General features: G+C 51.4%; 1 protein-coding gene across 1 annotated transcript; it reads left to right on the forward strand.

Annotated features, from left to right (window-relative positions):
- The first annotated feature begins 220 nt into the window (after positions 1-220).
- On the forward strand, positions 221-1,860 carry GBX2 (gastrulation brain homeobox 2). The gene is made up of 2 exons (XM_062579007.1): positions 221-728; positions 1,221-1,860. The coding sequence occupies exons 1-2, from the start codon at positions 221-223 to the stop codon at positions 1,742-1,744; spliced, it is 1,032 nt and encodes a 343-aa protein (XP_062434991.1). The 3' UTR covers positions 1,745-1,860.
- The last annotated feature ends 12,681 nt before the right edge of the window (positions 1,861-14,541 follow it).

A 14,541-nucleotide genomic window follows, 5' to 3' on the forward strand; every position in this document is an offset into this window, starting at 1 on the left:
GGCGGCGGCGGCGGGCTCCGCGGGGGCGCACGGCGGCGGCGGCGGCGGGGGGCGAGCCCCGATGTGCGGGCGGCGGCGGCGGGCCGCGGCCCCGCTCCGCCCCGGCTCGGCCCCACGCGTGGGCGCTGCGCGGCGCTGAGAAGGAGGAGGAGGAGGAGGAAGGTGGTCGCTGCTGCCGCCGCTGCTGCTACTGCTGCTGGTGCTGCTCCGCCGGCCCGGCATGAGCGCGGCTTTCCAGCCCTCGCTGATGATGATGCAGCGCCCGCTGGGAAGCAGCACGGCCTTCAGCATCGACTCGCTCATCGGCAGCCCCCCGCCGCCCGCCCCCGGCCACTTCGTCTACACCGGCTACCCCATGTTCATGCCCTACCGGCCCGTGGTGCTGCCGCCGCCGCCGCCGCCGCCGGCGCTGCCGCAGGGCGCGCTGCAGCCGGCGCTGCCCCCCGCGCACCCCCACCACCACCAGCTGCCCAGCCTGCCCACGGGCTTCTGCTCCAGCCTGGCCCAGGGCATGGCCCTCACCTCCACCCTCATGGCCACGCTGCCCGGCACCTTCCCCGCCTCCCCCCAGCACCAGGAGGCCGCCAGGAAGTTCGCGCCCCCGGGCAACTTCGACAAGGCCGAGGGGCTCCCCCCGGACGGCGGCGGCGACGACGGCAAAGCCTTCCTGGGCAAGGACGGCGCCCTACTGCCCTTCCCCGCCGCCGACGCCGTCCAGGCCTCCCTTGGTGAGTGAGCGCCGCGCCGCTGCTCCCCCGTCGGGGAACCACCGCGGGGCCGCTGCGCTGCGCTGCCCAGCCGGGGAGGGCGGAGGGGAGCGAGGGAGGAGAGGAGAGGGGAAAACGGCCGCCGGGACCCGAGGGTGGCTTGGGTGGCCCCGGCAAAAGGGTCAGGGGGCGCCCGGGGGAGGTTGGGCTGGCCCGGGGGGGTGGGGGGTGAACCCTCCCTGCCCTTCCCATAGGGCGGCCCACGGGGTGCCAGAGCAGCCCCCTGGCTCTGCCGAGGCCAAGGAGAAAGGAGGTTTCGATGCCCTGCCGCTTAAACCGAAAAAAATCAGCCAATGCACACACACACTCAGCAGCAGCAACAACACACACACACACAAAAAACCTCCCAAAAATCCCACCAAATTGGGATTACAGATGCGGGCCAGGGAGGACACGGGGGCTGCGGGGTGGCCGGTGCGAAACACTAATGAAATTCCTCTGCTTGGCTTCCAGTCGGGGCTATCCGGGGACAGGGGAAGGATGATGCCAAAGCAGAAGAGGACCCAAAAGGCAAAGAGGAAAGTTTCTCCATGGACAGCGATCTAGACTACAGCTCCGACGACAACATCACCGGCCAGGCGGCCCACAAGGAAGAGGACTCTGGCAACGCGCTGGAGGAGAACCCCCAGAACACCAACAACTCCAACAACACCACGTCCACGGGCAAAAACCGGAGGAGGCGAACAGCCTTCACCAGCGAGCAGCTGCTGGAGCTCGAGAAAGAATTTCACTGCAAAAAGTACCTGTCTCTGACGGAGAGATCCCAGATCGCGCACGCCCTCAAACTCAGCGAGGTGCAGGTCAAAATCTGGTTCCAGAACAGACGGGCCAAATGGAAACGGGTCAAGGCAGGCAATGCCAACTCCAAGACAGGCGAGCCGTCCCGAAACCCTAAGATCGTGGTACCCATCCCGGTGCACGTCAGCAGGTTTGCGATCAGAAGTCAGCACCAGCAGCTGGAGCAAGCCAGACCCTGATCTCTCCCTGCCCGCGGAGCCACGAGGTTGGATGCAAATAGTTTCCAAATCGGGGTTTCAAACCAGCCCATACCTCCCACCCCCCCCCAAAAAAAAGCAAAAAAAACCCCACAAAATCAAACAATCCAACAACAAAACATCTCTACAAGCGTGCACAGAAAATCCCAGCTATGAGCGAACTTTAAAGTGAAACTTTCCACATACGGAGAATCTGAAGGAAAGAAAGAGGCTTGAAACTGTGTTTTGTTTCACAGCAGGAATATCAAACCCTGGAAGAGACAAGCAGATATTTATTATTATTATACTGCCCTACTTTGTACATAGCAGTGCTTTCTCGGCTGCAATACCTTGGCTGTGATGGGACCAAATAAGTGGTAACGTGACATCGCTGGATCCAGCAGAGATTTTGCTCGTTCCCCCTTTGCCGGCAGAGACATCCCCAGCGAAACCTGCAGCGCGCATTTAGCCATCTTTTGGGTTTTGTTTCTTATCGGTTCAAAAGGTAAAGACAGAGAACAAAACGAAACAAAACTTAGAGTTTAATTTCATGCCTTTTTTGTTATTTTATTTTATTTCGGATGGCTGAGTGACAGGCACTGGGTGACAATTTTTTTAATATATTTTTTGCCTGGCTTTCTGTCGATTCGGTTTGCCTATTCTCATGCCTAAGCCATGTTTAAAGAGCGAGAGAGGGAAAGAAAAAAAAAAGCACGATCTTCTCTATTGTGTTTAATTTATTTCTATGTAGCTTATTTCCTTATAAGTTATGAAATTTAAAAGCAAACTCAGTCTTGTGAATAAAAACCAACAAAGAAACAAAAAAAGACAAAAAAAAAAAACAAAAAAAATCTGCCCTCCTCTACCCGGTGAATATTCTGTGCAGAATTTGGCGTTGCTCTGATTTGATTTTTTTTTTTTCTTTTTTTTTTTCTTTTTCCTTTTCCCCGTCCTGCGCGGCCGGAGCGGAGCGCGGCCGGCTGGAGCGATGCCACTGCAGGGCCGCGCTCTCGCTCCCTTTTGCAAAGTCAGATTTATTGTCGGGGAGGCGGAGAAGTGTGTGTGTGTGGGAGGGGGGGGACGGGCAAAAAGTTTCCCCTTTCGGAGGAAAAAGAAAAAAAGGAAAGCGTAGCGCGGGGGCTGCAGCCGCTGCAAACGGATTTAGTGCGAATAAAGTCAGCTTCGAGGCGCTGGGGCGGGAGGGGGTTGCCCGAGGGGGCACAAACACCCTGAATCCCCCCCCCCCCCCCGCCCACCACCATCACCCTCGGCCTCAAACTGCCCCGAGCCCAGGTTTTCGCCGCCGACGGGGGTAAATTTGTCTCCTCCCCCGCCTCGGGACTGCTCCCGCCGCCCCGACAGCGTGGCCGGGGCAGCGAGTGTGTGTGTGTGTTGGGGGGGGAGGAGGGGAAATGAACCCGGAGGGTCGTCCCCCCCCCCTTTCTGTTTGTAATCTCGATTTATTTTTTTTTTTCCTCTGATGGCATGAGATAGCATGCACCCCAGTTGCATCCGTGGCCGTGAAGCCGGAGAGTTTGCGGTGGCGACCGTCGGGGGCGGTTTGCGGCCAGGCAGGCATTAAAAAGCATTAATTTGTCGGGCAAAGGGAAGCGGGGGGGGGGGAGGGGGTCCTAATAAAATTAAAAAGTGAGCACGGGCAAAAAAGCGGAGAGCTCCTAACTAGCTCTGTATGCGGATAATTAGAGAGAGCTGCAAGGAGCAATTCGCTCTGGAGGTAACGGCGAGACTCTCGGTTTCTGCTCCAGCGAGTAAATCAAGTGTTTGCGGCGGTCAATACCAATATTGACATAATTTATATCAGTTGCACTTCTTTTTTTTTTTTCTTCTTTCTTTCTTTCCTTTTTTTCTTTTTTTTTTTTTTTTTTTTTTTTTTTAATGCTGGGGCTGAAGGGCACTGGGAGGGTCTGGAAGCGGCGCCGGGGGAGCGGGGTGCCCGCGCTGCCCCCCTCTCCCCCACCCCGGCCCCGACACTGCTTTCCGCCCTTTGCCGGCGGAAATTTTGCGCCTTTTGCGTTATTTTCTTTAGCGAGCCGCGGGCGGGCGGCCGGCACGGAACGGACCGAAGGAGCGAGCTAGGGAAGCGCCCGCCGTGCCCACGGTGACGGCACGGGGCAGCGCCGGGGTTTGGGCAGCGCGGTGGGTTTTGTTGTTGTTGTGGTCGGGTCGCTTCGCGGCGGGAGCCGGGACACGCGTGGGGTGCTGCTCCGTGTCGGAGGCTTTTTTTTTCTTTTCTTTTTGTTATTATTATTTTTTTTAGCAGGGTGGGGAGCCGCTGGCAAAGAGCAGCAAGCCGGAGCCGGGCTTGGGCAAGCCGCAGCCCGCCTGTGCCCCCCCCCTCACCGGGGGCTGCATTTTAGGGAGGAGCAGCTGCTCCTCACCCCTGTCCCCCACCACCACCCCTCTTCCCCGGGGCCGGGGGGGCAGCCAGCGCTGTAAGAGCCAGCATCTGCTCCCCGGGGCTGGAAAGTTATTTCTTCCCCGGGTTGGGGTCCGTCCGCCCTCCCCCCACCCCCAGGAGTGGGGCTGCAGGGGGAGCCCCGGGCCGGGGCCGGGGAAGAAGGCGATAAACAAGCGAGGGGGTTGATAGCTGTCATCATCACCATCATCATGGCTTTCATTTGGCTGCCTAATGAGTCAGATCACAGGCAGCGAGAAAAATTGTCAATCGCCCAGGCTCTAATGAATTTTTTTGCAAATTGTAATCAAGCCAGGCCGTCTCAGCTCGCTGATTAATGAGACCCAGGAGGCCCGGCCAGCACCTCAGCTTTTTATTCCATCCCGTCCTCCCTGCACTAAATTAACAGCAACTTGTCTGAGCTTCAAATTAACTCCCAATGATTAATTCTGATGGGGGGGTCTGAAGAATAGCTCGTCCTAATAGGCACTGGCCTCTGATGCTGTTTGAAATTAATACACTTCCCCTTTGGCTGCCGGCTTTAATCCAAGGTTGGGTTTTGACATCACTATATTTGTTGTTACAATAAATTCCTCTTACATCTGCAGATCAAATAATTACGCTGCTCGGGGAGCAGAGCAGAAACACCAGGCTGCTTTGCTGCAGCCCAGAGCCAGAGGGGGAAGGAAGATCCCCGCTGCCCGCATCAGGGAAAAAGACCCCAGTGATGGTTTTTCGTTTTCTTAAGCCCGTTCATCAGCACCGGGACGCGGGGTGCAGGCAGGCCGGACAAGTGCTACCTCTCCCAGTTCTCTTAAATAAGACATCAGGGCTTTTAAAGCTGCTGTGCTGAGAGGTGTCCCCGACAGAGCCCCCCACCCCGGCCCCGCTGCAGGGAAGAGACCTGCCAAACTCAGCGCACGCAAGGCACTGCCACCACGCCACGCATTGCTCGCCTGTCCGAAGCCTTCGGAAACACCAGCGAGCGTGGTTTTTTTTTTTTTTTTTTTTTTTTTGGGGGGGGGGCCAAATCCGGCTGCCTCTTAGGCCTGTGGTTTGGGCTGCTGCCTGTGCATGCTGCCCCCCCCCAACCTGGGGGCACTGGGTCCCCTCCTGCCCCCAGGCACTGCAGGGTGCCCGCCCGCCCCTCACTTGCTCTTTTCTCCCTCCTGCTACGCCCGGCCCATAGAGCTCCTTAATCTATTTATTTCAAGCCACTTCATCCTCTCTCCTGCTTTTGTCCCGGCTCCAGCCTCTGGCTTTGTGGCAGCGCCGCTGCGGTTTTAAAAGCCCCTTCCCCTATAGTTTGAGGTCTCCTTGGCTGCCTGAATTACAATGGATAAAACAGGATTACACTGACCTGATCCTATTAAACGCGCCAATCGGGGGTGTGCCGCCCTCCCTCCGGCTCTGCAAACTTACTTACCAAACTTTGCTCCCCCCCCCCCCAACCCCGTCATCGTCGCCATCGGGGGCTCAGCCCGCGAGAGCCGCTGCAAAAGCTCCCCCCCCCAACTCTGGCAGCGGCCCGAGCAGCCTGGCCCCAGCTCTGCTTTTAACGCTCCGAGGCTGTTAAATAACAGGGCGAAACCTGGGGTAGGGGGCAGTCTCCCGCTTATCGGTTTTCCGGGAGTGCTGTTAGACCGCCAGCGAGCGGCTCGATCGCGCCGGGCCGGCCCGCAGCTCCGAGCACCCAGAGCGCTTCCCTAGCGCCCCACGGCCAAGCTGCTCCGACTGCTCCTTCCGTGCCCTGAAACAAGGATCCCCCCCGTCCCATCCCCAAAGAGGGGTAACGGCACGTTGGCCAAGCATAAAGCTGCACCTCTGCTTTCGATCACATTGCCTGCCTGCTGAAAGCAACTATTTATTTTATTTTTATTTTTTTTGGCAGCAAAACTCCAAACGTGCTATAGCAAAGCCCTTACGAAACCCATCCGCGGCTGCAGCTGGCCCGGCAGGCGCTCGGCATTTGCAAACAGCCCATTTGTCGCCAAGAAGCCGCTCGGGCTTCTACCAGCATCCTTGCAGCTGTAGTCTAAGCGGTATCTATCCGCAACATCGCCTCGCTGTGCCTTTTTTTTTTTTTTTTTTTTTTTTTTTTAAGGCATGCATCTGTATTTTCTTATGTGGACACGCTGCTCCTCAGCCTGCCACTGCTCTGTCTCCCCCTCCCCAATTATTTTCATATTTCAGATTTCCAAAGCGGCAATATGTCGCCGTGAAAGCCGGGTAATGGCAAGGCTCTCCAAGAGAAATTGTTAATTTGGGATTTATAAAGGACTTCCCTTAATGAATAATAGTTGAGAGTGATCTGTCTTCCTGCCTCCTTCCGCAAAGTTACATTTGTAAAGGCAGGTGATCCCCATCACTCCCGCTAATAACCGTCCCCCCCACTGGCGGGCGAGAGCGCGAAGCCGTGCGCCGTCGGCCTCGGAAGCGCCCCGGGCCCCAGCGCCGCCCCCTCTGGGTTCGGGGACCCGGCCCATCGGCCGGCTCATCCGCCGGGCTGTGATTGCTGCCCCTAAGCGCCCTTGTGGGGAGCAAACGCTGGCCCTGAAGGGCTCTTCAATCACCAGGAGAAAGGCAGAGCTCGGATCAACGCCGGCAGCTCGAGCTGTGTGGATTCAAATCAGAAGCAAGGCTTTTTTCCCCCTTCCCCCCTCCTTCCCCCCCCCCCCCCACTGTCTTTTTGGTTAAAATATCAAGGGCTGCCCAAGCTCAGGGGCTGCTAGTGAGGGAAAGGGAGAGCCTCCAGCTCAGGGGTGGATGCCTGGTGGGAAGAGACGCCCCCCCCCCCCCCCAAAAAAAAAGGGCTGAGGGTGGGTGGTCCACCCGCATCACTGTGCCCCTCTCCTGGGGACGTGGCCCGAGAGATGCCACTCACTTGCATCCTTCCCTTGGCGCCACCCCGAATGCATGTCCCCATGCCGTAGCCACCCACCTCCGGAGACCCCGGGGACTTCTGGAGGGACCAGAGCTGAGGCTCCAGGAGGACCTGGAGAGCAGGGATCTCTAGCAACAGCCTGCACCCAGAGGCCAGGTGAGGGGCTCCCTTCTGCCAGCTCTGGGTGGCTGCAGCCAGCACCAACCCAGCATGCTTTCTCACCTGGCACAGGGCCACAGCTCCACCAGGATTAACTGGCCAGGCCGATTAGTGGCAGCCATCGGCCAATAAATAAATTGGAACCATCTCCAGACCTGATTAGCTTGCTAATTAAGCTCAGTTACAGGGAAGCCTGCAGTCAGTCAGGGTGGCTGGTACCAACTGGAGCTGCGGGAGCCGGAGCTGTCGTGCAGCATCTTGGTTTGGGGAGGAGGAGAGAGTTGGGGAGCAGTGGCTGCCCCAAAACCCACATTGCTTGGGGACTGGGCAAACACAGCGCTGTGGTTTTATTCCTTTTGGCCAAGCCAGGCTTTTTCCCCACTCTTCCTGCACCTCTGCTCCATTGTTGCTCCCTAGCTCTTTTTTTTTCTTTTTCTTTTTCTTTTTTTCTTTCCCCATCACTTCAGGTCTCGTCCTCTCTTTGGCAAAGGGGACGAGTCTCCCTGGCTTAAAAACAAACAGCTCTCGTGAGCGCAGAGCGGAGCCGGAGCTCGGGCAGGGCAGTATGCAAATAAATAAGTGCTAATTGCTGGCAGCGTTGCTGCGTGTCAAGTGCAGTTATTGTGACCACATTTATTGGCCAATTAAGGGCTTTACTGGACATTAGGCGAGATAAATTACTGCCTGGTGGGTTTCCCAGGCCTGTCACGGAGAGGAAGAAGGAGTCTGTGGTTCTCCTACTGCGCGTTTTGTGGGCTCACCAGAAGGAGATGCATTCCCCCAGTACGCTCCCAACAGCTCCTTCCTAGTAACTCTTGCTGTTTGGGGCTCTCCAAAGTCACACTCCAAGGTTGGATGGGAGTTGCAATGCTGTAGGAATACTCCATCAGAAAAAGATATATATAGATATATATAATATATTATACATTTACATATATATGTTCCTCTCCAGGCTAGTGTAAAGAGCAAAGGGAGGAGGGGGAGGGGGAAAAAAAAGTGTTTTTCCACCCAGTTCAGGTGAGGCGAACATCCTTGACCTAGGATGTTGGAGCCGCTAAAAGCTTTCATAGATTCCAGCGCTTCAGGAGATCAGCCAGAGTCACGGAAGAGAAATCCACTGGGGATTATTAAATATGCAGAAAACAGAGGCAGCTTGGGAAGCCCCTGAATTGTAAACAGCAGCTGGAAGAAAATACAGCAAAAGCTTCATATAATCTCCTTTTATGCCCTTCCCTAGCACTGGCTTTTGGCCACTCTTGGAGAACAGGTACTGGTTTAGGTGGACCTTTGATCAAGGCCACTCTTTTACCCAACATCTGTGACGACCAAAGACAGCAAAATATTCTCTTTGTTTTGCCTATGGATTTTACTGAGGTTGAGTGAGCTTGGCTTTTTCTTTGTAAACAAATGCGGATCTAGCTCTTTCTCCCCATCCGTCCTCAGTCATCTCAGCCGAAAGCTGTTTCCTGGAGGTCGCTCCATCCCAGCACTGCATAGTGGGCGACTGCTGGGGTCATCCTCACCTAGCTTTTTGTGTGGCTCCCTCCACATCATTCTGGATTCGTCATTCTGGATTCCCGTTAAAGACCAAACATGGAAAAGCCAAACTGCCAACGGCATGGTTTTGAATTGCTTGAGCGCTAAAGGCGTGTGATACCTATGGAGCAAAAGTCTCCTGGGCTCTGCAGCAGATTCCCCAAGTGATTGCTCCCAGGGTCCCTCAAAGCAAATCCTTTGTAGGCAAGGTTGGAAACACACAGCCAGGCCTGATGACAGAGCAATGATCTTGTGTTTACAGCAATTGTTGTTTTGGTCCTTAAAAAAAAAAAAAAGAAAAAAAAAGAAAAAAGAAAAGAAAAAAGGAGTTCTCCCTACTCTCATTATGGGAGTTTTCCTTCAAAAGCTCTTTCTGACCTCTGCTGTCTTACAGGAGAGTATTTGCTTTTCTCCCTAGGGATCTGTGAATGCCACCAGCTGAGAGCATTTCAGGAGTACATGGGGGCAGGTTTGGAGGGACTGGTGAGAAATGTGCCAGTAAACAAAACATCCTTAAACCTGCTCAACTACCCCTGGCACCAGAATCTTCCAGCTATTCGGAGCATCGTTATAGAGAGGTAGGAGCCAGCCTTGCCCGCCTCAAAAACTACATCCTTTTAGAATGGGAAACCAGGTGATTCCTAAAACACTGTTACAATTTTACACCCAGGGGCAAACCAGAGCAAGCTCCAGGTTGGAAGTTCACATTCCAAATCCAGGAGGGGAGAACAGGAAGTGCCTGCCTCTGCTTAAGGTGCCAGTTCAATATGCAAGGGGGTTAAATGCAGTAGAAAAACCTTGCAAGACCAAAGCTGCATGGTTGCTGCACAGCAAAGCAGTGATTCAGACTCAAAACAGTTTTTTTTTAAAAAATCAATCCATTAGCAAACCGTCTTGGGTCATGCAATTTTTCATTCCCCACAGTTCTGGTGCTGGCTTCCCAGAGCACCTCGAGAACTGAAGAGCGTAAAAGGAAGTAGAAAACAAACCCCAAACAGAAAGGGCAGAACTGGCAACTCCCTACAGGAAGGAGACGATCCACTTCCGATGCTCCCTGCCCCACCACCATGCTGTGCAGCAGGCTCTGCTGCCCTCCAGCACTTTCTCTGATGGGTCTTCCCAGTTCCCAGCAAGATAGGAAGGAGAAACCAGCTGTGTCAAGGCCACAAACATCATCTTCTTCCATCTCGTACCTGGGAATAAAATCACAGACCACCGCTGCCAAGATAGTCACTGACAGTACAGATGCAGCTGAAAGACTAGAGGGGAACAACGGGCTTCCTCCACTGCACGTGACGCAGAAGTGAGGAAGACCCCCTTGCAAGGTGTGATACGCGATAACCCAGATAACGAAGAAATATTGAGCAAGACACAAGCAGACAGAAACCAGAAAACTAATCCCATCCTATACTCTGTGCAGTCCTGCTCACTCTGTGAAGATGCAAACTCACCTGCCTAACCTTGGCCAGTTCTTCTCCTGAGCAATATTCCACCGCTGCAAGGTCTTCGATCCAGTAATGTGTTGGACAACCTCTAACTCTGGTTACCAGCTTTGAACGTGCTGCCTTTCAGCATCAGCCCACGCACAATGTCTGTCACCAGACCAAGAAAACAAACATTCCCAACTCGTTTTCTCTTCACTGCTTATCTGCAGTTATTAAATCCCCCTCTTTATGTCTCTGTTTGATGGCAAATCACCACTTTTTCAGTCTCTTCCTAGCTCCATTAATCTCTGAACATTCCTAATTTCTCTGCATCTTTTATGAAACAGGACAAACATAGGTGGTCCAACAGAAGCATTTCTCATTGTATTCATGGTGCTCTTATGTATCTTGAAATCTTACATTCCTTTCTTCACCGTAGGGCATGTTACATAAGTCGTCTTCCATTTTGTCCCAGTAATGTACGTTTCTTCTGTTTTTTTTCTTTAAACAATTACTGAATTTCATCTGCTATTCTCTATGATGTACCCACCTTGATAATGCTTCTCTGAAGTGCCACACATGGCAATGGACTTTTTTCCACATCTACTTATCGGCCTTATCGGCAGCCTTCTGCTGAGACGGATTGGTCTCGGCAGGGACTTTTCTGGCCTGTTGCTAGTTAACAGTTTACTCGGGTGAAAACCCATCACTTCTTGCTTCCCTTTGGGCCACATCTCTCAGCCTTCTGAACCATGGCAAAGGTTTGTCTTTTCCCTAGCGCCTACTTAGCTTCTTGAGCCTCTTCTCATGACGCACTCTGCCAAAGACCTTTAAAAATGTTAATAAGCGTCAATCAGCTGCTCACTGCTTTAGATAACTTGTTCAGAGAATTCAAATAGAGAGCCATGCTTTTCCTTCAAAGAAGTGATTAGACTTTACCATATCATGACCTTAAAGATGTTTTATTATTCTTATTTTAAATGATCATTTCAACCAATTTAGCAGATACAGATGTAACCGTTACTGGCCTAATTCCTTGGATCTCCTCCAGAGACTCTTAAAGCGTAGGTGCAACATTTACTACTCTCTCTTCCTCTGGGAGAATAACTGTTTTTAATGAAAGATCGCATATTTTTGCTAGCAGATCTGTCATTTAGTCCATAAGCACTTTCAGAACTCTTAGGTATACACCATTACAGCCTGGTGACTTATTGCTTTTTAATTTATCAATTTGTGCCATTACCAGCTCTTCTGACATCCCAGGCCTCAGATAATACTTCATCTTTATTACCAGCTAAGAGTGACAGTATCTCATCATTAATACTAGAAGAAAGTAGGGCCAGAGCAGGTATCTCTCAGTAACACTGCAGAGAAGACTCAAGCAAAGAGCAGAACTGTGACGAACATGTTTTCTTGTCTTTATTAGGAAGAGACCTGTACAATATAGCAGTCTCTCTCTGCAGTACTTTACAATTTTTTTCCTTTTTTATTTATTTTTTTATTCAGAATACTGTACAGTTGACACAAAAATCTCAATGCGAAGAGAGAGAGTAAAGGGAAACATAATACAAACTGGCATATTTAATCAAAACAAAATCATATGAACCAACAAGCAAAGTGAAATGTTCGTCAATCGTTTTAATTACAGTACAAACAATATAAATAAAGCATCATTGAGTCATTGTAAAACAAACTTGCTGAATGAGGTAATATAAAAACAACAACAAAAGACGTATCTTTTAATAATTTCCACACTGTCTTGTCATCATTTATACATTACTATTTACAGAAACATAAACAAAACAAACAAAAAGAAAAATCAAACCCTTGTTATAAAGTCTGCCATGTGCTAGGTATCTTCTGCCTCTACCCCAAACGCAGTGCACGGGTGTCCCTGCTCGCCTGGGCTCCCTTTCTCCCCATCCCGGCCGGCACCTCTGTCAACCACTTCCCAAGAGGAGCCCAAAATAAAAGTGCCATCAAGATCGAAGACGGAATGGTCCTCGGCAATGGGCCTGGGGATACGCTCAAATGACGCAGGGGGCCGAGCGGCCGGAGGCAGCAAGAGCTGCGGCACCAGCCCCGCGGCTGCTCGAGCCCGCGGCATCCACGTAGGACGGTGCGAAGGGAAGAGTTATACCAAGCACGTCCCGAGCGGTTCAAAAGACCCCGGGTGCAAGTGGGAAAAACACTCCTGAAGTTAAAATAGGAAACGATAACCGGACCAAACGCGTGTGCTTCCTTGTGGTCCCCTGGAAACTTTGTATTTCCACAGAGAAAAGGGCTGTGCTTTTAGAGGACAGTTAGGTCCTGTTTTCCCTGCAGACTGGCAAAATGCTCTCAGTGGATTCAGCATGCTTTGAATCCAGTTGAAACTCTGCGTAAGTAGGAAAAAAAACACTGGGAGGGGTTTTCAATAGCACTGCAAAATAATAACTTTGTTACAGGTGCAAGACCTTGCTGAGCTTGGTCCCACGCCACTCGTTGCCCTGGATATACAAGGCTCCTTGCACCTTCTGCATCTCCTTCCCCCTCTTCTTCCCACAGTAACGCTGGCCACCTGTGTTTTTTTTTCTTATCCCAAGTAAAGTGGGCATTTCAGTCCTGGTGGCCAAGTTAAAGGTTTTCTGAAGTTGACTGTCCCTGTTTGAACAAGCTGAATTTTTGCACAAGCCAGGTACCTGTTTAATGGCTTGAAAGAGCCTCTGGCTTTCTCCCGTATCGCCCCGTGCAGCCCAGAGCAGACGCCCCCCCCAGTCCGTGCATGCCTCCCGTATGCTTGGAAATAGCTGGACTTAGACAAATTGGGAAGCTCGCACATTTTAAAAACACTGAGCAGAAAACCTGGCTCTAGCTATAACTTTGATAAACATGTAAATGTGTGCGCATACATTTACAAAGTTGCCAACAGCAGTATGTAGAGCAGGTAGGTATATATAAACACACATATGCACATGGAGTGCAAAGCTCATTTAGGTAGTCCAGTAAGCAGTATCTGTATGGGACACACTGCTTTTACTTTAGGACTCCAACCACCTTTTCCATATGCTGCCAACGCAACTCAACCATGACTTCACTTGGATTCCTGCTCTGGGAATGACTGGCCAAAGAGCAACCTACCACCATCGCCAAAAAAATGCTACTGCCTTCCTCAGTTCTGTGTAAGTTTGAGGCTTGCCTTCAGACCAGGCACTACCAAATTGTCTACTGTTGGGGGTTTTACTCCCTGCACCCGGATTCAAGATGAGTGGGAAATGTTTTCAGCTGCTTATGAGGAGCTGGGACTGCTCCAAGTTTCCTGTGTGGCTATAGTGGCGGCATTAAGCTATCCTAACTTTAGAGGTAGAGGAAGATGAGGAGGACAGGACAATTAAAAGTTTGCAGGAACAAATCAAAAAGACACCCCCTCCCCGCAGTTCGGTATAAAACGTGGCATACACAGAATAGCTGATGGTGCATTCACTGCCAGCAAGCAACATGGTCATCCCCAACGCATGCCGTTAGACCTCTAGAAAACCCCCTCCCGCCCCCCTTCACTGTTTGTACATAACACACAGTTAAAAAATCACTAGCTCTGAAGCACTGCAAAGTAGTCAACTCTTAGTACTGGAAGCAAACACACATCCAGAAGGTCACAGCCAAGAGACAGCTGAAGCTTTGCGTGTCAGCACGACTAACCACTCGGATATGCCACAGAGATTTTGGAGATACGTGGATATTTATGAAGAGGCTGAAACCACTCAAATGCACAAAGACATTTTTATTTCATCTGCCCACAGACAAAAGTTCCCCAAGCATCCAGGGAACAAGAGTAAACCATGGGAGTTAATTCACCCACATATTGCTAATCACCTGAAATGAAACACAGGGACCAACATTACCAAAAGCATGACGAGTGATTTGGGGCCTAAAATGCTCTACCCTCCCATCTTGTTCTCAGAAATCATGCAGTCCCTTCTCTCAAAACAAGAATTATTCACAGCTCCTGAAAATCTCGGCCAAAACCCTTATGTCCTCCATGAAAAATGTGAGATAGATTCCGTCAACTCAAGATAAGCTGTCATGAGATGAGATCACCAAATACACACTTGAAGAACTGGCCCCCCATGATAAACAACAAACCAAAAACTAGAATATCGTCATAAACAAATCTACCTACCTACAGCTTTAGATATTTTGCTCTATTGCCTCTATTTTTCTTTCCAAACAGGAGATTCCCTTCTAATAAAACCATTTAAACCAACCTCGTTTTTTGTAGCTTAAAATTCAAAATGAGTCAAACCTCATTGCAGAATCTTCTAATTTGTGACACATATTCACATTTTTTCTACTTCGACCAAAAAGAACTTTAGACTAGAGAGCCTTTTTTTAAAACAAACAA

The sequence above is a fragment of the Rhea pennata genome, chromosome 6 (assembly GCF_028389875.1).
Source record: "Rhea pennata isolate bPtePen1 chromosome 6, bPtePen1.pri, whole genome shotgun sequence".
NCBI classification, from domain to species: Eukaryota; Metazoa; Chordata; class Aves; order Rheiformes; family Rheidae; genus Rhea; species Rhea pennata.